The 18,722-nt window shown below is 56.4% G+C and overlaps 2 protein-coding genes across 22 annotated transcripts in view; one reads left to right on the top strand and one right to left on the bottom strand.

Annotated features, from left to right (window-relative positions):
- Positions 1–18,722, bottom strand: part of PREB (prolactin regulatory element binding) — a 345,777-nt gene that overhangs the window by 155,459 nt on the left and 171,596 nt on the right. The gene's annotated exons all lie outside the window — the stretch shown is intronic.
- Positions 1–18,722, top strand: part of DTNB (dystrobrevin beta) — a 137,102-nt gene that overhangs the window by 75,566 nt on the left and 42,814 nt on the right. For 13 of the 20 annotated variants that reach the window (XR_010429631.1, XR_010429633.1, XR_010429634.1 and 10 more), the window contains 4 exons: positions 1,442–1,527; positions 3,285–3,398; positions 5,935–6,031; positions 12,050–12,070. Coding sequence is in view for 16 of the 20 variants with exons in the window: in XM_064651186.1 (XP_064507256.1) it covers positions 1,442–1,527; positions 3,285–3,398; positions 5,935–6,031; positions 12,050–12,070 (318 nt within the window). In the remaining 4 variants the exon portion in view is untranslated. Of the gene's footprint in view, positions 1–1,441; positions 1,528–3,284; positions 3,399–5,934; positions 6,032–12,049; positions 12,071–12,452; positions 17,541–18,722 lie in introns of those variants that run through there. The other 7 variants (XM_064651181.1, XM_064651184.1, XM_064651185.1 and 4 more) reach the window with 3 other exon arrangements.

An 18,722-nucleotide genomic window follows, 5' to 3' on the forward strand; every position in this document is an offset into this window, starting at 1 on the left:
CACTCACTGAAAAAAGTGCAGGCTGGCACGTGAAGCCCACGATGGTGTCACCTCACACTTTACCTCATCCCACGCCCTGCCACGGGCAGGGACACCTTCCCCATCCCAGCTCACTCCAAGCCCTGTCCAGCCTGGCCTGGGACACTTCCAGGGACAGGGCAGTGATGTAAACTTTCCATGTTTCCAGAGGCAATGACCATGTTTAAATTTAATGCCTGTGAACATTGTTCCTTTCCATGGATGGTGTTTCCTGGCCTTCGTGGTGCCAAGGGGTGCCAAGGGCAGTGTGGGCAGTCTGGGGGTCCCACCTAACATGGCATGAGATGGGGGGCTGGGTTCAGGTTTATTTGACATGGAATTATTGCAGCTGGATGCACTGAGAGGCTTCATTTGACCCCAGAGTCACTGCAAGGGGATGGGCTGGGAAGGGGGAGAGCTGGGACCTCTGGAGAGCACAAGGAGTCAGGATCAGCTGTGGGAAGAGCTCCCTGGGGAGATGTTTCTGTGGAGCTGTTCCTGAGCACTGATGGAGCTCTGAGAGCTGAACCAGGGGGTGCAGAACGTGCCTGTTGTCAGCATGGGGGGTGTCCAGCAGGGCTCTGGGTCCCAGACTGAGCTGTTGGTCATTCCAGACTGTCCTGGAGGGGGTCACTCCAGCTGCTCTTCACTGACTGACACGTGGCAGGGTCAGTGTTTCACCAGGGCACTTCATGAGAAAAGGAATGGCTGGGGTTGTTCCTGGGAAGATCCTTTGGGTGCTGTAGGCACTGGGAGGTGTGGGGGCTTGTTTTCTAAACAAGACCTAAAAAATACAGCAAACCCTGTTCCTGGATAGTGGGGATGAGGCAGCAGGAGCAGCCCCACCCTGGGCTCAGGCTGGGCCACCAGCAGCCCCCCTCGCTGTGTCCCAGGGCTGGGGCAGCCCGGGAGTTCTGGGGCTGGGACAGCCCGGGAGTTCTGGGGCTGGATGCAGACCTCTGCCCCAGCCCCTTTGGGGCAGGGAGTGCTCGGTGTGACCTCTGTGTTCTCCCCCAGGGCTGGGACATTCTGGGACATTCTGGGGCTGGATGCAGACCCTGCCACAGCCCCTTTGGGGCAGGGAGTGCTCGGTGTGACCTCTGTGTTCTCCCCCAGGGCTGGGACATTCTGGGACATTCTGGGGCTGGATACAGACCCTGCCCCAGCCCCTTTGGGGCAGGGAGTGCTCGGTGTGACCTCTGTGTTCTCCCCCAGGGCTGGGACATTCTGGGACATTCTGGGGCTGGATGCAGACCCTGCCACAGCCCCTGACAGGCAGGGAGTGCTCGGTGTGACCTCTGTGTTCTCCCCCAGGGCTGGGACATTCTGGGACATTCTGGGACATTCTGGGGCTGGATGCAGACCCTGCCCCAGCCCCTTTGGGGCAGGGAGTGCTCGGTGTGACCTCTGTGTTCTCCCCCAGCCCCGCCCGCCCTCGGACCTGGGATTCAGCTTCGATGCCAACAAGCAGCAGCGGCAGCTGATAGCGGAGCTGGAGAACAAGAACAGGTACAAACGGGCTCTGAGCCGTTCTGGGTCGGGAGCCACCCCCGGGCTCTGCTGGTTGGAACCCTCTGTGTTACATTAACCAGGTTGTTTACCCCGATCTTTTGTTAAAGGCGGAGCTGCCTCGTTAACTGATTAGTTAGTCATTAAATCAGTTAATTAGCATTGTGGAGGGGCTGCCCTGCCCCTGTTCCCCAGGAAGTGGGTTGATCTCCACTAATCTTCTTAGAATCATCTTGCCCAGCACTGAGCATCCAGAGCCCATTTCTCTCTTGTCTGCAGACCCAGAACAGCTCGGGGTGGGGGCTCTGATCCCAGAGGGATGGTGGGCAGCAGGGCAGGGGGGATCTGCCCCTCTACCCCCTCAGCTGAGACCCCCCTGCAGAGCTGCCTCCAGCCCTGGGCAACAGCAGCACAAGGACGTGGAGCTGCTGCAGAGAGTCCAGAGGAGGCCGCGGAGATGCTGCCAGGGCTGGAGCCCCTCTGCTCTGGAGCCAGGCTGGGAGAGCTGGGGGTGCTCAGCTGGGGAAGGGAAGGATCCAGGGAGACCTTGGAGCCCCTTCCAGAGCCTAAAGGGGCTCCAGGAGAGCTGGAGAGGGACTGGGGACAAGGCCTGGAGGGCCAGGACACAGGGAATGGCTTCCCACTGCCAGAGGGCAGGGAGAGATGGGAGACTGGGAAGGAATTCCATTCTGGGAGGGTGGGGAGGCCCTGGCACAGGTTGCCCAGAGAAACTGTGGCTGCTCCTGGATCCCTGGAAGTGTCCAAGGCCAGGTTGGACAGGGCTTGGAGCAACCTGGGCTGGTGGGAGGTGTCCCTGCCCATGGCAGGGGTGGAACGGGATGAGCTTTAAGGTCCCTTCCAACCCAAACCATGGGATCCTTCTTGCTCCAGAGGGTCACCTGTGGAGCCTCTCCAGGCTGTCCTTGTGCCTGTGCTCAGGTCTCCCTGTGATCCAGCTGCCTGCACAGCCCTGTGCCAGGGCACCCCCAGCACACTGGGGTAAAACCCTGCTCGGGGGGGGGGTTGGAGGGGAATCAGTTCCTGGAGAGCAGGAGCAGCTCAGTCCTGGCACTGCCAGGGCTTCAGTGCTGCACCAAGAGACCTTGCAGGTATTTGAAATGACTCCTGGAGATCCCAGATAAGGGAGATCTCAATCAGTGCTGTGAAGCCCTGCCAGGAGAGCAGCTCAGCAGTTCCACAGAGACCTGGAGCTGACAACAGTCTCCACTCCAGGGGGGTTTCATTCCCACTGCAGTGAGGGGCCCTTGGCTGTGACATTCCCTCCCCTCTGGCTGTGCAGGTCCCCTTCCCCTGGGGACACTGGAGGGTTTGCCTCTGTTCCAATGAGCTCTGTTATCCCCAGAGCCCTTGGGAAGGGGAGAAGGAGCTCAGCAGAGCTGGCAGGTCCTGCCCCAGGGCCCTTCCTGCAGCACCTGCCGGGCAGGTTGTGCTGAAGATGGAACTTTTGTCCTCTTGGAACAGTCTCTGAGCCCATTCCGTGTGAAAGGGTTTGGAAAGGCACTGCAATGAGTGATTTCACACTTATTAAGTAATAAATGTTCTGTCTTTTGCAGCAGTTCCTACGTCTGCACCAACTCACCCCTCCTGGTGTGGGTCTGTGCCAGCCCCACATGAACCAAACTGCTGTGCCTGGGCTGGGACTGGCAGAAAGTGCTCCAGGGGCTGTGAAAGCTGTTTGGGAGCAGTGCAGAGAGTGACTGTCCCCTCCTTTTGCCTCCCCTCTGTCGTTCCCACAGGGAGATCCTCCAGGAGATCCAGCGGCTGCGGCTGGAACACGAGCAGGCCTCTCAGCCCACCCCCGAGAAGGCCCAGCAGAACCCGACCCTGCTGGCTGAGCTCAGGCTGCTACGGTAAAAACAACCCCTGCGAGGTGTTGGGGGGTCTGGGCTGGGCAGGGCTGGGGGCACTGGGAGCACTGGGAGCAGCAGCCCTGGGCAGCCTGGCAGGGGCATTGAGGGTGCTGAGTTCTGAGGGCTGTGTCAGCAGCTGGGCTTCTGAGGGGCCTTAGAAGTAAATAAAAACGTTTCTTGGTACGGATTCTGTTTGTTTAGTTTAGAAAAGTGTTTGCAAAGAAGAAACTGATGGGAAAACCCGGCAGCAATGGCATTAACTGCTCGTCATTTCCTCTCCAAAGGAGCAGAGCTGAGAGCAAATGTCGGTTATTTGATTAGTCAGAGAAACTCCCCAAGTTCAGACCCCCAGGCACAGCCAGAGCTGGAGAACCACCTCCAAAGCCTCTGTGGCCGAGCTGGCACTGCTGGGGCACCTCCAGGGCTGGGGCAGCTCTGGGACCTCACACAGGAGACACAGGGAGGGGCTGGAGCGTGGGCAGGGAAGGGAAGGGAGCTGGGAAGGGGCTGGAGCAGCAGGAGGGGCTGAGGGAGCTGGGGGAGCTCAGCCTGGAGCAAAGGAGGCTCAGGGGGGACCTTCTGGCTCTGCAACCCCCTGACAGGAGGGGGGAGCCGGGGGGAGTCGGGCTCTGCTCCCAGGGAACAAGGGACAGGAGGAGAGGGAACGGCCTCCAGCTGTGCCAGGGGAGGGTCAGGTTGGACAGGAGGAGGAATTTCCTGCTGGAAAGGGTGGTCAGGCCCTGGCAGGGGCTGCCCAGGGAGGTTTGGAGTGCCCAGCCCTGGAGGTGTCCCAGGAAGGCCTGGCCGTGGCACTCAGTGCTCTGGGCTGGGGACAGGGTGGGGATGGGGCACAGGGGGATCCCTGGGCTGGGAGGGCTTTTCCAACCTCAGTGATCCTGGGATTCACTCCCTGTAGGATCTCACACGTAGCCTCCCATGTACAAGCAGCATCAGCTTTCCTGCCCCCAGCCCTCCCTCATTAACAAACTCTGCTCCAGTTCAGGCTGGGAAAGCAGGAGGATGATAATCCATGGAAAAAAGTCAATGTGTCCCAGGTCTAAAAATCTGCAGCCCAGCCTGGCCCAGCCCCTGGGATGAGTCAGCTCCAGCACTGCTGGCAGGGCCTCCTTGGAGGAGGAGGATGGATCCCTGTCCTTGTGGATCCCTGCCTTGCAGTGCAGGTGTCCCTGCCTTCTCCTGCCTGCACCACCACAGGAACAGTGAATCACAGGATGCTTTGGGCTGGGAAGGACCTTAAAGCTCATCCCATTCCACCTCCTGCCATGGGCAGGGACACCTCCCACCAGCCCAGGTGGCTCCAAGCCCCATCCAACCTGGCCTTGGACACTTCCAGGGATCCAGGGGCAGCCACAGCTTCTCTGGGCAGCCTGTGCCAGGGCCTCCCCACCCTCCCAGCCAAGAATTCCTTCCAATATCCCATCTAACCCCCTGGCATGGAAAGCCATTGCCCCTTGTCCTGTCCCTGCAGTTCCTGGGGATCCTCCAGCCCCTCTCCAGCTTCCTTCACATTCTGGAAGGCTGCTTAGTTTAATAACCACAGTCCTCAAAATACAAGAAGATGTTGAAAGAAGCATCCAGGGTGGTTAATATTTCACAGTGTTCTGTCCTTTAAAGAACTGGTCTGTTCCTGAAACCCCCAGAATGATTTATCCAGAGTGAGTCGCGTGAGAACACAGATCCCATCGGAGACAGAGGTTCAGTCTGTAATAGGTGATGCTTTAACTTGGGATTAAGACATTCTGGTGTCCACAAAAATAACTGTGGACGAATGAAGGAGCCTTTTTAACCTGCTTTTCCCCAGGGTTTTGTCTCATCACCTGTGACTGGGCTTTGTGGGTCCTGGCATCTCTTGAATCGCCCGGGACACGGAACCTCCACTGACGTCCGTCTTTGAGCTGCTCCTTCTATTAGTCACTGCTTTCTTTTTTGGAGTCTGAAATCAAACCACACAGTCATATTTCCTCAAATAGCTCCCAGGCAGGTTTTCAGCTGCCAAGGAAAGGGAAGGTCACTCCTTATCTGCCGCTGTTGTTACCTGGTGCTGGCGCAGCGAGCGTGTCCCGGCACAGAAATAGCTCTGCTGAGTCTCCTCCAGGCAGGCACAGCTCTTCCTCCCCAGACATCTGCAGCCTGTCCTCCTCTTCTTTTCCCCCCCTCTCTGTCTTTCCTCCCATGGTTCACCCTGGCTTGTCTGAGCACTCCACAGGATGCCAGGCTCTGACAACTCGGGGCCTTAAAAGGAAGAAAAAAGTGGGTTTTCTCCTCCAAATGCAGTGCCCTGAGAAGGGCTCCCCTGGGCCAGGGGCTGAGGACACGTCTCTGGGTTTGAAGTGAACAGGGTATTGTCATCTTCAGGTTCATGGGCACTGTGCTGGGCCTTGCTCTGGGTTTTCAGATGGGGAGCAGGGGAATGGTGGGAACCACAGACCCCGTTACAGGGTGAGCTCCCTGGGCTGGTTTGAAATACCCCAAGTTTGTTTGTTTTCTGCCTCTTTCTTCCATGTGACCTGAACAGGCAGAGGAAGGATGAGCTGGAGCAGAGGATGTCAGCACTTCAGGAGAGCAGAAGAGAACTGATGGTGCAGCTGGAAGGGCTGATGAAGCTGCTCAAAGTAAGGAACCTCCTGTGGGAAAGGCAGCACGTCCCTCCCTCCCCTGGCTCTGGGGCTGCTCTGGGATCCCTGCTTTGCTGTCACACCTTATAAAACACCTCGTGGGCAATAGGAGGAGTTTGCAAAAAGCCATTTCCATCCTGGCTCTGTGTGGGGGTGCAGGTGGTGAAAGGGTTTTCAGGTTCATGTGGTTGAAGTGTGGAGAACCCAAGGTTTGGAAGGGTTTAAAGAAGTGTTTGATTTGGTAACTGGGACCTGATCTGGGCACCAGTTCTGTTCTTCCAGCTCTAACTGGGAAATAAACTGGGAGCTGTAGTTCCTGCAGGGCAGGATGTGACTCCCCAGGGCTGATCCAGGGGGTGACCCTGCACAGCCCCTGCCATGTCTGGGGGTTTGCTCTGGGGGTGATGTGTCAGCTCTGATCTGCAGCACCATTGTTTGGGTTCCTGACCAGGGTCCTTCATTGTTTTTGTGGAGCCCTCCCTCAGCTGAGCTCCCAGATGATGAAATGCTGCAGTCTGAAATACTGTTACTCCTTTATTCTTCCCCTTCTTTAAGTTGAACAAGAGCCACTGAGTCAAACAGCAAAGCCTTGGCCTTAAAGAGGTTTTGATCTAAGACAAGGTGCCCTGAAGGTGCTGTGGGGGTGGGAGAGAGATGGAGCAGTGACAGTGCCAGGGGCAGGGTGGGATATAGATCAGCCACAGGCACATCCTGAGGATTCCAGGAAAATTTGGAGCTGGTCTGCACTGGGAAGTGACAGTGAATTCTCAGGGCCTGTGACTCCAGAGTGCAGAAACTCCTTGGGTTTAATCCTGAGGTAGGAATTCCTACCCCTACCCTTTATCCTGGGTAGGAATTCCTACCCCTACCCTTTATCCTGGGTAGGAATTCCTACCCCTACCCTTGCATCCCAGGCCTGGGATGTCTGTACAGGAGGGGATGATCAGAACCTCCCCAAGGGGCCTGGTTTGGGATGTCTGTACAGGAGGGGATGATCAGAACCTCCCCAAGGGGCCTGGTTTGGGATGTCTGTACAGGAGGGGATGATCAGAACCTCCCCAGAGGGGCCTGGTTTGGGATGTCTGTACAGGAGGGGATGATCAGAACCTCCCCAGAGGGGCCTGGTTTGGGATGTCTGTACAGGAGGGGATGATCAGAACCTCCCCAGGGGTGCCTGGTTTGGGATGTCTGTACAGGAGGGGATGATCAGAACCTCCCCAGGGGTGCCTGGTTTGGGATGTCTGTACAGGAGGGGATGATCAGAACCTCCCCAGAGGGGCCTGGTTTCCCTCCTTTCCCTGGGCAAGTGAGCACGTGTGGGATTTGGGAAGTTCCTTAAGCCAGGGGTTCTGCCCTCTGTGTTTTCTCTGCTCAGCCAGTTAAGGTCTGACTTTCAAAATCCCAGAAATCCCAGAAAAGCTTGGGTTGGAAGGGATCTGAAAGCTCATCCCATCCCACCCCCTGCCATGGGCAGGGACACCTCCCACTAGCCCAGGTTGCTCCAAGCCCTGTCCAACCTGGCCTTGGACACTTCCAGGGATCCAGGGGCAGCCACAGCTTCTCTGGGCAAACTGCCAATGCCTCCCCACCCTCATAGGGAAGGATTTATTCTCAGTCTCCCATCTCTCCCTGCCCTCTGGCAGTGGGAAGCCATTCCCTGTGTCCTGTCCCTCCATCCCTTGTCCCAAGTCCCTCTCCAGCTCTCCTGTAGCTCCCAAATTTGTTTAAGAACTTTATCCAGCAGCTAGGACTGGGTATAAGGAAGAGCTCTGTCCCCATGAGGGTGCCCAGGCAGTGGGATGAGGGCCCACAGGGGCTGCACCATCTCCATCCTTGCAGGTTTCCAAGGCCCAAGGTGGCCAAAGCCCTGAGGAACCTGCTCTGAGGTTTTGACCCTGTTCTGAGACCTCCTGAGCTGCCCTGTGAGCTGTGACTGCTGGAATTACCTGGTCCTACACAATGTGGCTGTTTGCCTTTCCCCCCCAGAGCTGTCTGTGGAGCCTGGCAGCCTCCTGATTAAAGCATCTTCCAGAAAGACATCTGCTCTGGAGCTGGGGAGATCAGGAGTGGAAAATTCCCTGCCGATGCAAATTGTGCTCGAGCAGTCAGAAATTCATGCCTGGTTCTTCAGTTCTGACTCAGTCTGCACCCCTTGCTTCTCCCTCCCTGAAATCCAGGAGCACTTTTGCACCCCCCGTGTTCTGCCTGCTCAGGTCCTGCCTCAGCTCAGCCAGGGCACTTCTCAGGGGTGGGTTTAAAGGTTTTAAAGCCCAGCTCTGCTGGGCCCCTCACAGCACTCTGCTCCAGCCTTTTCAGGGATGGGTTCTTTGCCTTCTTCAGGTTTTTAATGTTTTGGGGTTTTTTTTTTAACTTTGAGAAGAACAAGCCCTGTGTGGAATCCTTCCCTGCCCCTCAGCAGCTGGTGCAGAGTCACAGCAGGGCCTTCCCTGCTCTCCATCCCTGCTTTCTGTGCCTTTTGCAGGCTCTCAGCCATCCAGCTCTTCCTCTGTGGATTTGTTTCCTCCTGTGGTAACTGGGTAATGAGGATGTTGTGGGTAAATCCTCTGCTGTGAAAATCTCTCACATCTGTGCAGTTCCCTTTGGAAGCCAAACCTGTTGTACATTCAAATAACAAAATCAGCCCCTTTTGTCAGGATTTCCATGGAGTTCTGCAGCTCCTGTGTCACCTGTGTCAGGGGTTGGGTCCTGGGGCAGCGTTTCTGTGGCTCTGAGTGAACTGATGGCAGGGCCAGATCAGACAATCAGAAATATTGGAATGGTTTGGGTGGGAAGGGGCTTCAAAGCCCATCCAGTGCCACCCCTGCCACGGGCAGGGACACTTCCCATTATCCCAGGCTGCTCCAAGCCCTGTCCAGCCTGGCCTGGGACACTTCCAGGGATCCAGGGGCAGCCACAGCTTCTCTGGCCAACCTGTGCCAGGGCCTCCCCACCTCACCCCCTTGTCCTGTCTCTCCAGGCCCTTGGAAATGGTGTCTCTCCATCTTCCCTGTTGTCCTCTTTAGGTGATGGAAGGTCACAATCAGGTCACCCTAAAGCTTCTCTTATTTAAGTTGTCTTTCCTCCCTGTTTGAATATCCACATCCCAGTCCTGGGCTCTCCAAGCTCCATTAAAAATTCCCTTCCCTGCACCCTGTAGCTCCTCGCTCAGGTAATTATTTTTAAGCTGCAAGTTCCCCAGCCCTGCTGATCTAAAAATAGAAGTTCTAGTAGATACTTTTAACACCTTTTCTCATTATTAGTGTCAGTACTTCCCTGTCTGCTGAGAGAAACTCCGAGGGGAAGTGCTGTGAGTCAGAGCCAGAGCAGAGACACGAATTCCTCAGCCCCTGCTCAGAACTTCACCCCCATGACCCGGAGCAGTGACGCTGCCTCCAGGCTTTGTTTTGGTTCTGATGTTTGTGTCCTGCTCAAACTCTCCTTTTCAGTGGTTTCAGCCCTGCCAGACACGATTTTCCCCCCACGAGGTTTTCGGCTCCTCTCATCATTTGGTGCTCCTCAGAAACGCTCATGTATAATTTACATCAGCTGTTAAAGCTTTTATGGGGTTTTTTTTCCATTTTCTTGTGCAGCATTTTTTACATTTTTAATGCTGCCTTCGTTTCCCCATTTAGGGCTGGATTCAGCTTGCCCAGCTCTGGTTGTCTGAGAGTTTGGGGCCTCGAATCCCTCTCTGAAGAAAAGGAGACCCTGTGGGTGCCTCCCCTCTCAGGACACCCCGTGATTCCATGAATCCATGTCTTTGGAAGGCCACAGTTGTCCCCTGGGGGCTCATCCATTTTTCCCATGCTGTGATGTTTGGCCTCAGGGCAGGGAAGGGCCCAGGTCTCAGGTCCCTTCAGCCCAAACCATGTCCTGTGATTTGGGGCTGTTCTGGCTGCTGGGGTCAGTGACCCCCATGAGGAGGGTCCTGCTCTGGTGTCTGTGATTCCACAGGGACCCCCCCAGCCACTGCCACTTGGGGCTGGGCTTGGGGTTTGCAGCCAGGGTCTTCCACATCCCCTCACTGGCCCGGGACACTCCTGCTGGGGGTCCCAGGCACAGGAGGTCATGGAATGACTGCTTTGGGTGGGAAGGGAGGGAAGGGAGGCTGTGGCTGCCCCTGGATCCCTGGGAGTGTCCCAGGCCAGGCTGGACAGGGCTTGGAGCAGCACTGGCTGGTTTATAAGGTCCCTTCCCACCCAAACCATCCTGGGGTCCTGTGGCTCTCCCCAGACCCCTGGCCTGGCTCTCCCTTCTCTGCTGAGCTCTGCTGCAGTGCCCAGGTGCCCTGAGCTGGGCTGGCTCTGGGGAGCATTCCATGGGGCCAGGGAACCACTCTCCCTGCACGGATGGACAGGGATCACTCTCCCTGCACGGATGGACAGGGAACCACTCTCCCTGCATGGATGGACAGGGATCACTCGGATGGACAGGGATCACTCTCCCTGCACGGATGGACAGGGATCACTCTCCCTGCATGGATGGACAGGGAACCACTCGGATGGACAGGGATCACTCTCCCTGCACGGATGGACAGGGAACCACTCGGATGGACAGGGATCACTCTCCCTGCACGGATGGACAGGGAACCACTCGGATGGACAGGGAACCTCTCTCCCTGCACGGATATCCCGCAGACAGATCCCCTTTCACTCCCTCCATTTCCTCACAGGCAATTTCCTCGCCGGCTGCTCCGGTGATTTATCTGCTCCCTGGCCCTCCTGAGAGGGGGTTTGCACATCTGCACTTAATGCCAAAGCCTCATTTTTCAAACCAGCAGCTTTTTTTTGCGGAGTGGAGACCGCTGAAGATCTTTTCCCTGCCCCTGCTCCCCATCTGGTCCTGCGAGTCCCAGCCAGGGTGGGAGGAACAACTGGGAGCTGTGGGATGTGGGGAGGGCAGCACTGACCCCAGCTGATGCTGATCTGAGCCTGAGTGGAGCCAGACCCCACATCTGCCACAGCAGCAGCTGGAAACACACCTGGAGGAGCCCTGAGTCTCACCAGAACAAAACCAAGTGTGTCTGCTTGGAAAGGTGGAGTTCTCTGCAGCCATTCCCAGATCTGTCTGCGGGGCACAGCGGGGAAAAAAACCAGCTTTTTGAGTGGTCAGTGAGAAGAAGCTGCTTTAAATTAAGGGAAAGGTTCTGGTTAATCCTGCTCAGACGGGAGATCAGGGAGGGAAGGTGGATAAATGGGTTCGTGGGTTTCAAGGCCAGAAGGAGCTTTTATCCCGTGAATTTTAATTCCCTGACCTGGATTTCTGGGGAGATGTGTTTAGGGGGGGGGTCCTCTGTGCTGGGGGTCTGTGCCAGTCACCTGGGAATGCTGTCACTGCTGGTTTGGGGTCTGTGAGTCACCAGGACTGTGCTCCAGCCCTTCTGTCAGAGCACACAGTGATGGTTGTTGTCTGGGGAAGTGTCTGAATTAGGAAAGAAACTCCCCACTGTGGGACATTTTGCTCATTCCAAGGAATTCTCCTGTAGCTGAAGGCAGGATGTGCCTCCACCTGCCCAGCCCCATCAGAGGGGACATTTCCCTGCTCCAAAAGGGGATAAATTCACCCAAATTTCACCTCTTTTTGTCTTCCAAATCAGGAGGGATCTGCACTGACAAAGGCACTGCAGGGCAGGAATTGTTTTCTCTGCATCTTTTCCCTGACTCAGCATCTCTGCTGCCTTTGCCCTCCCAGTGCCATGTCCCAGTCCAACCCTGGTGGCTTTGCCCTCGTGGATCCCACTGGCAGAGTCCTGGAATGCCCATGGGACCCAACCAGGAGGGTGATGTTCTTCCCCTGGGGCTGGGGCAGTTTTGGGGCTCTGTGAAGGCAGGTTTGTGCCACGGGAACCCTTGTACCCCACATCCTCAGCTCCTGTCCTGCGTGGAGGTGTTTGCTCCACGTGTTCTGTCCTTTCACTGTGGCTGTTGTGTGTGTTGTGTGAAAATTACCATTTTCGTCTGATAATTAATCTTTCCTCTTTCTCTCCTCGCCCTTTTCTTTTGCCAACACCTCCAGGAAGAAGAGCAAAAGCAGGCAGTAAGTTGACTTCACTTTGTAGGTGATCTGACTCTTTTTTTTTTTCCTTCCTGCATGAAACGCGTTTTCTGTTAATTGGCTGGTGTGCAAATAAACCGTGGGGCTGTGGGGCCTTTCTCTCTCCCGGGTTTGCAAACAGCCTCCATCAGCTTCCAGCAGAGCATGTTTGGTGTCTGTCCTCAAAGCCACTCCTCTCTCCCTTTCAAATGAAGTTGGTTGCCACGGGGGCACAACCAGTGGCTGGATTCCCGAGGCTTTCCTGGGATCCTGCATGACCATCCAGGGCTGAAAAGGGGAGATTCTCTGCTGGCTTTCATGATTTGTTTGGTTGGGGATCCTCTGGAGTGTTTCACACGCTAAGGAAGCTTCCTTGTCTCTTCAGGAACCCTTTAATTTGCCTCCTTGCCACATGCAAGTCCATGCATGAAAAACTAATTAATGACTTAATATTCCGGGCATGGCTCCGTGTCCTTCAGCCACGGCAGAGTCTCCTTGCAGGAGCCCCGGGGTGCTGGTTGAGCAGGAGTTGGAGCTGACAGAGACAGGAAAGCCTTGGCTTTGTTGCCCATTCCCATTTTCTCTGTGCAAACCCCAATCCTGTGTTAATTCCGGGATCCACTCCAGAGGGAGCCCTTCTGCTTTTCTCGGGCTCAGCCAGATGTTCAGTGTCCCTCTGCAGCTCGGCACGTTTGCAGTGCTTTGGAACATGGTTGCCTCTCTCCCCGGGCTGGAATGACCATTAATCCTGGGGGTTTGCACTGCTGGGGGGGTTCACACGTTGTTTGTCACGGACATAATGGGATGTTGGACACGTGCATTGGAAATTCTGGTGGCTTGTTCTTTGTAGGGGGTTGGATATTTTGGGGTGACTTTAAATGGGGAAAACACTTCAGTTCCACATGTGCTGAAAGTGGCTTTTGGTGACTCCTGGGTGGCCTTTTATTAATGTCCTGTGGTCAGTTTGAGGTGTTGGTGAGTGGGCACCTTCTCTGGGAGCCCAGGGCACTGTTGGGTGATCAGAGAATCATGGAATCATGGAATGGCCTGGGTTGGAAAGGACCTTAAAGATCAACCAGTGCCACCCCTGCCATGGGCAGGGACACCTCCCACCAGCCCAGGTTGCTCCAAGCCCCATCCAACCTGGCCTTGGACACTTCCAGGGATCCAGGGGCAGCCACAGCTCCTCTGGGCAACCTGTGCCAGGGCCTCCCCACCCTCCCAGCCAGGAATGTTTTCCTAGTACCCAATCTCAGGCTGTCCCTGGGTTTGCTGAGGCACCTGGCAGAAGTTATCTGGCTCGTTGGAGGGACCAGGTTGCAGCAGGTGGAAGGATCTTCAAGGAATGTCCTGGAGGAAGGAGAAGAACCAAGGCACCACCACTGCTGTCCCCCAGCTCCTGGCTGTGCCAGTGGAAGGCTGTGCTGTGTGTCATTCTCCCACCCAGCATCATTCCTAGGAATAATTCTCTGCAGGGAAAGGCAGTGTTATACATTAGCTCATTTTTCCTGTGCTGTGCTTTCATCTGGATTAGGGATACAGCAAAAGGGGAAATATGAGATCAGGGAAGAATTTGACCAATTTTACCTCCCTTCTTTCCCTGGAACACTGTGTCAGGAGGAGGATAATGAGCCAAGAGTAAATAATGTCAACACAGTGACATTCTGTCTGGGCCAATTCTGTTGGAATCGGGGATGAATGAGCCAAAAAGCCTCGAGAAAGGCAGGTTTTGACCAACCAAAGGACATTTTGCTGGTCTGTAGGAGCTGAAACTTTACATCCTCCCTTTGCTTGGACTGAGAACTGTTCTCCTAGATATGAAGGGGCAGCCTGGAAAGGCTGAGAATCCCAGGATGCTCCATTTGGCTGAGAAAAACACAGAAACCACAGACTGGCTGGGGTGGAAAGGCAGCTCTGAGATCACCCAGACCACCCCCTCTGCTCCAAACAGGCTGCTCAGGGGTTTGTCCCAGCACCACAGTCATTAAATCCCAGAGTGGTTTGGGTGGGAAGGGACCTTAAAGCCCATCCAGTCCCACCCCTGCCATGGGCAGGGACACCTCCCACTGTCCCAGGTTGCTCCAAGCCCCGTCCAACCTGGGTTTGTACGAGGGAAAATGTGGAGCAGCCTCTGGGTGCTGATCCCTGGGGATCTGAGGTGATGATCCTCCCAGCCCCTGGTGAGAAGGATCAGTTGTGTGGTGGCAGCAGGAATTGCCATGAAGGGTTGAGGTAAATACCAGGCAGAACACGGGGCTTGGGTTGGGACCAGCAGCCCATCAAGAGCAGCAACATTTGCATCCACTTTGGAAACCTCTGATCTCCCTTCAGTGCCAGGGCTGCAGGTCCCTCCCTGCCTTGGGCAGAGATCATGGCAGGTTAGAGGAGGGAGACCCTGTTTCTGAGCCTGGGCAAGTCCAGAGACCTCTGTGCCCTGTGTTCAGAGCTGATCAGAGATGTTCACAGTTCCTGCTCTGTCTGGGGCTCTCTGGGGCCGGTCCTGGGCACGCCCTGGAGGAGCAGAGCCTTGTGCAGGGCTGTTATTGCAGAGATGTCATTGCAGGGCTGTTATTGCAGGGCTGTTATTGCAGAGATGTCATTGCAGTGATGGAGCCCTGGCCCACGTGGTGTTCATGGCCCACCACACTGCTCCCCACCACTGCTGGGACTGTTGTGTCCCAGCTAGTAAAGAGCCTAATTTACAACAGGGCCATTTCCACGCCTCAGCTGGTGAGAAACTTGGACAATCTGCTAAATATTAAACCCCCTTTGTTTTGTAGTCAGAGGAGCAGCCGTAGGAGCTGCGCTGTGCTATATCCAGGGGAACATTCAAGGGATTCCCGACGATGTGCATCACATGATGGGTCCTTGGCGTGTCCCACAACCCACACAAGAGCCCCAGAGCAGCGGCAGGCGCTCGTGCTCCGGCTCCAGAGCCCGGCTCTAATGCCAAACAGGCCCAGGAACACAGTGGAGGAGCTCCTGGGAGGGCTGAGACGCTGCAATGGAATCCTTTCCTCCCAGGAAACGGTGGGAACCATGGGAGCAGCAGAGCACACTGGGCTCGTGGCCCCCAGGGCTGGGTTACCCAGCAGGAGTGGACGTGCACTCACCCAGCAGCCCTTGGGAAGGCGTGGAAGTCCTGGGGGGGACTTCTTCCTTTAACCCCATGGGGAGGGATCAGGAGTTCCCCTTTTCCTCCCAGGGTTCAGGTCGAGTGTGTAGATGAGACCTCCCAGTGAGCCTGAGCAGGGCCAGGGCAGCAGGGCCAGGGCAGCAGGGCCAGGGCAGCAGTACCAGGACAGCAGGGCCAGGGCAGCAGGGCCAGGGCAGCAGTATCAGGGCAGCAGGGCCAGGGCAGCAGGGCCAGGGCAGCAGTACCAGGGCAGCAGGGCCAGGGCAGCAGTACCAGGGCAGCAGGGCCAGGGCAGCAGTGCTCGTCCCCTGAACGAGCTGAACCTCCTCAGCCTTGGCTGCAGCAGAGCTGAGCCCACAGAGCTGACGCAGCTCGGGTGACAGCTGTGTCCTCTCCCAAGGGATGCAGGAACCCATGAGTGGGGAATTCCCAGCCCTGCAGAGCCCTGGATCACCTGAGGAGTCTCCTGTCATACCCGAACCTGAGGCTGCTGCTCAGTTCTGCATCCATTGCATCAGCCAGAGGTCCAAAGGTGGAGTCCCCGTCCCTGGAGGAGTCCCAGGAAGGCCTGGCCGTGGCACTCAGTGCTCTGGCTGGGGGACAAGGTGGGGATGGGGCACAGGGTGGGCTCGATGATTTTGGAGGTCTTTTCCAGCACGAATGACCCTGGGACTCCTTGGCCTCCCAGAGCCCGTGGCTGCACTGGGTGTTGGGAACAGTGTGCCTGGGAGCTGCCAGGGAATGTGCCCCCTGAGTTGTGTCCCAGCCCTCCCAGCGAGCATTCCAGCACTTACATCCTGGAAATTACCTTGTTCCAGTGCCAGCCACACTCCTGTGTGTGGTTCAGCTCCCTGATGTGGACAGGCAGAGCTTTGGGATGAGCTTGGGGTTGGTGCCTCCACGCTGAGAGCATGTTCCTGGGAGGGTATCGCTGAATCCAAGTGGTTTGAGTGGAAAAGGATCTTAAAGCTCAACCAGTGCAACCCTCCACCATGGGCAGGGACACCTTCCACTGCCCAGGTTGCTCCAGGCTCCATCCAACCCTTATCAAACCTAGAAGTCCTCCCAGAAGAGCCAATGAGCTGTGTGGGGAGCCCATCCTCCGGAGCAATGGAGTTCATCTGTCAGACATTTCGGAATGGAAGGCGGGGGCTGTGCTGCCCTCAGGTGCTGGAGGTGAAGAAGACCCTCACCTGGCTCTTTGGTTGGCAGCAGTGCCCCTGGCAGAAGAGTTCTGGATGTGAGGAGGAAGGCTTGGCAGGGAGCAGGCATGGATGTGTGCCAGGATTACTGTCCTGGAAGGGTTTGCTCTGGTGGATCTTCACTGTCCTGTGGGGGTTGAGTCGGGTAAGAGACACATCCCTGAATCGTGTGGTGGTGCTTCCTGTCCCCGTGGGATGAACACTGGAGACAGTGTCTGCAGAGACCTGCTGTCTCTCTGAACAGAAGGAAGTCCCCTCTCCTGGAGCACTGCCGAGTTTCGCTGGGCTGCGGGAGCCATCCCTGGCCACCCTCTGCTCTCTGTGCCAGGAGGCAGAGCTAAGAGGACTTGGAGAGGGACTTTGGACAAGGGACAGGACAAGGGGCAATGGCCTCCCACTGCCAGAGGGTTAGATTTGATATAGGGAGGGAATCCTTGGGCTGGCACAGGTTGCCCAGAGGAGCTGTGGCTGCCCCTGGATCCCTAGAAGTGTCCCAGGCCAGGTTGGACGGGGCTTGGAGTGACCTGGGCTGGTGGGAGGTGTCCCTGCCCATGGCAGGGGGTGGGATGAGATGAGCTTTAAGGTCCCTTCCAACCCAAACCACTCTGGGATGCTCGGCTGGGGAGGGGTCCCTGTCAGTCACTGCCAGCCCAGAGGGGCTCCAATGCCCCCATCCCGTTGTCCAGAGCACACAGACAGCACGAGGGGCCGAGTGTTGTCAAACAGAGGCTGGAGCAGAGGAGAGCACTTGGCTGTTCCTGCTCCTGCCTTGCAGCAAGCAGGGACGTTTCCAAGGCGGGCGGTTGTTCCTGGGCTGTCCCGAGGAGAGGGACTGGGAGGCAGGACGGGCTCTGCCCCCTCCCAGCCCATTCATGCCTTCCCTGAATCACATTCCTCTGCCCTTAATCACGGTTTGGATCGCAGGGCCAGAAACAGGCAGGAGTTTGTTCAGTCCCTTGCCTTCCAAGTGCTGCCTTGGCGGGGAGACACGTCTGCCAAGTCCCGGCTCTCCAACCACTGCCCTCAAACAAAGCTCTGGGCACAGCTTCAAACCCAGCTCAGGGGGTTGGTTCCGTGTCCCAAACAGGTCCCCCTGTCAGGGGCTGCCTGAAAATGTTCCTGCTTTTATTCTCTAGAGGTTTCTGTTTATTTTCATTTTTTTTTTTTGTTTTAACGCTCATCGTCTGTGAAACGGGGGATTAGAAATGAAACAGTTGTGAGAGGTTTGCACCAGGAAGTGCAGTTCCTGTGGATTAATTGGGGGGGGGGGGAGTCATAAGGAAAGTCAAGGCTTGGTCATGAGCCATGTGTGCTCGGGGGGCTCCAAGAGCCCTGAGAGCTTGTTTTTGTGTTCAGCGTATTCCCCGTGTGAGGAGGCATCAGCCTGCCTTGCTGGAAAGGACTTGGAAGTCCTTCAAAGTCTTCCAGGATTCTCTGTCAGGAAGTGTGTGAAAGCTGTGTGTGATATATGATGTGGTGCCTGTTGGGTGGGTCTCCAGGAGGGTTAAATCCAGGCAGTTCTCCCTGGTTCCAGCAGCAGGCACTGGGAGAACCCAGGACTTGCAGAGCAGAGGTTGGACAGGCCTTGGAGCAACCTGGTCCAGTGGAAGGTGTCCCTGCCCATGGCAGGGGATGGGACAAGGTGGGATATAAGGTCCTTTCCAGCCCAAAGCATTCCATCCTTCTGTGATCCCACACCGTGCCCAAGCAGCGTTCAGCAGCCAAGGACATCGAGTCTTCAGGCCTGAACTCACCTGGGATGTGGAGGTGCCAGGGAGCAGCACGTGAGCCCCAGAGCTGAGCTGTCCCTGAGTCTCTGGCCCAAACAAGTGTCATGTGTTATGTCTAAAAAACCCTCTCACACTGAAGCAAATTGTGGGAGGGGGGCTTGGACTTGGAAATCAGATTTTTGGGGGTCTCGAACCACCACAACAAGCCATCCCCCAGGTGTTCCCAGGGCCCACAGGGTCAGAGCAGGGTCTGGGGAGTGTCCCGGGGCTGGGGGCCTGGGGTACCAGCAACAGCTTCATTCTGTGAGTCCCCTCTAGGAGAAATTTGGCTTCTTGGCCGCTGAGCAGTGGGTTTTAAATACCCAGATTCGTTTGTGGACTGCCCAGGGCTCAGCTTTACAATGAGCTGTCTGTGGCAGCAAAGCCAGCTCGAAACATTCCTTTTCCTGTGCCAGCAGCTCTGCCCATCCAGTTTCTGAGGGGCCATGCTGCAAACCAGAGCACTGGAATGGTCCTGTGGAGCACAGCATTCCTGGGGAAGAGGTGAGGCCGGGAGCTCTCATGGCTGCACCGTCCCTGAGCTCACA

Source organism: Pseudopipra pipra, chromosome 3, assembly GCF_036250125.1.
Source record: "Pseudopipra pipra isolate bDixPip1 chromosome 3, bDixPip1.hap1, whole genome shotgun sequence".
NCBI classification, from domain to species: domain Eukaryota; kingdom Metazoa; phylum Chordata; class Aves; order Passeriformes; family Pipridae; genus Pseudopipra; species Pseudopipra pipra.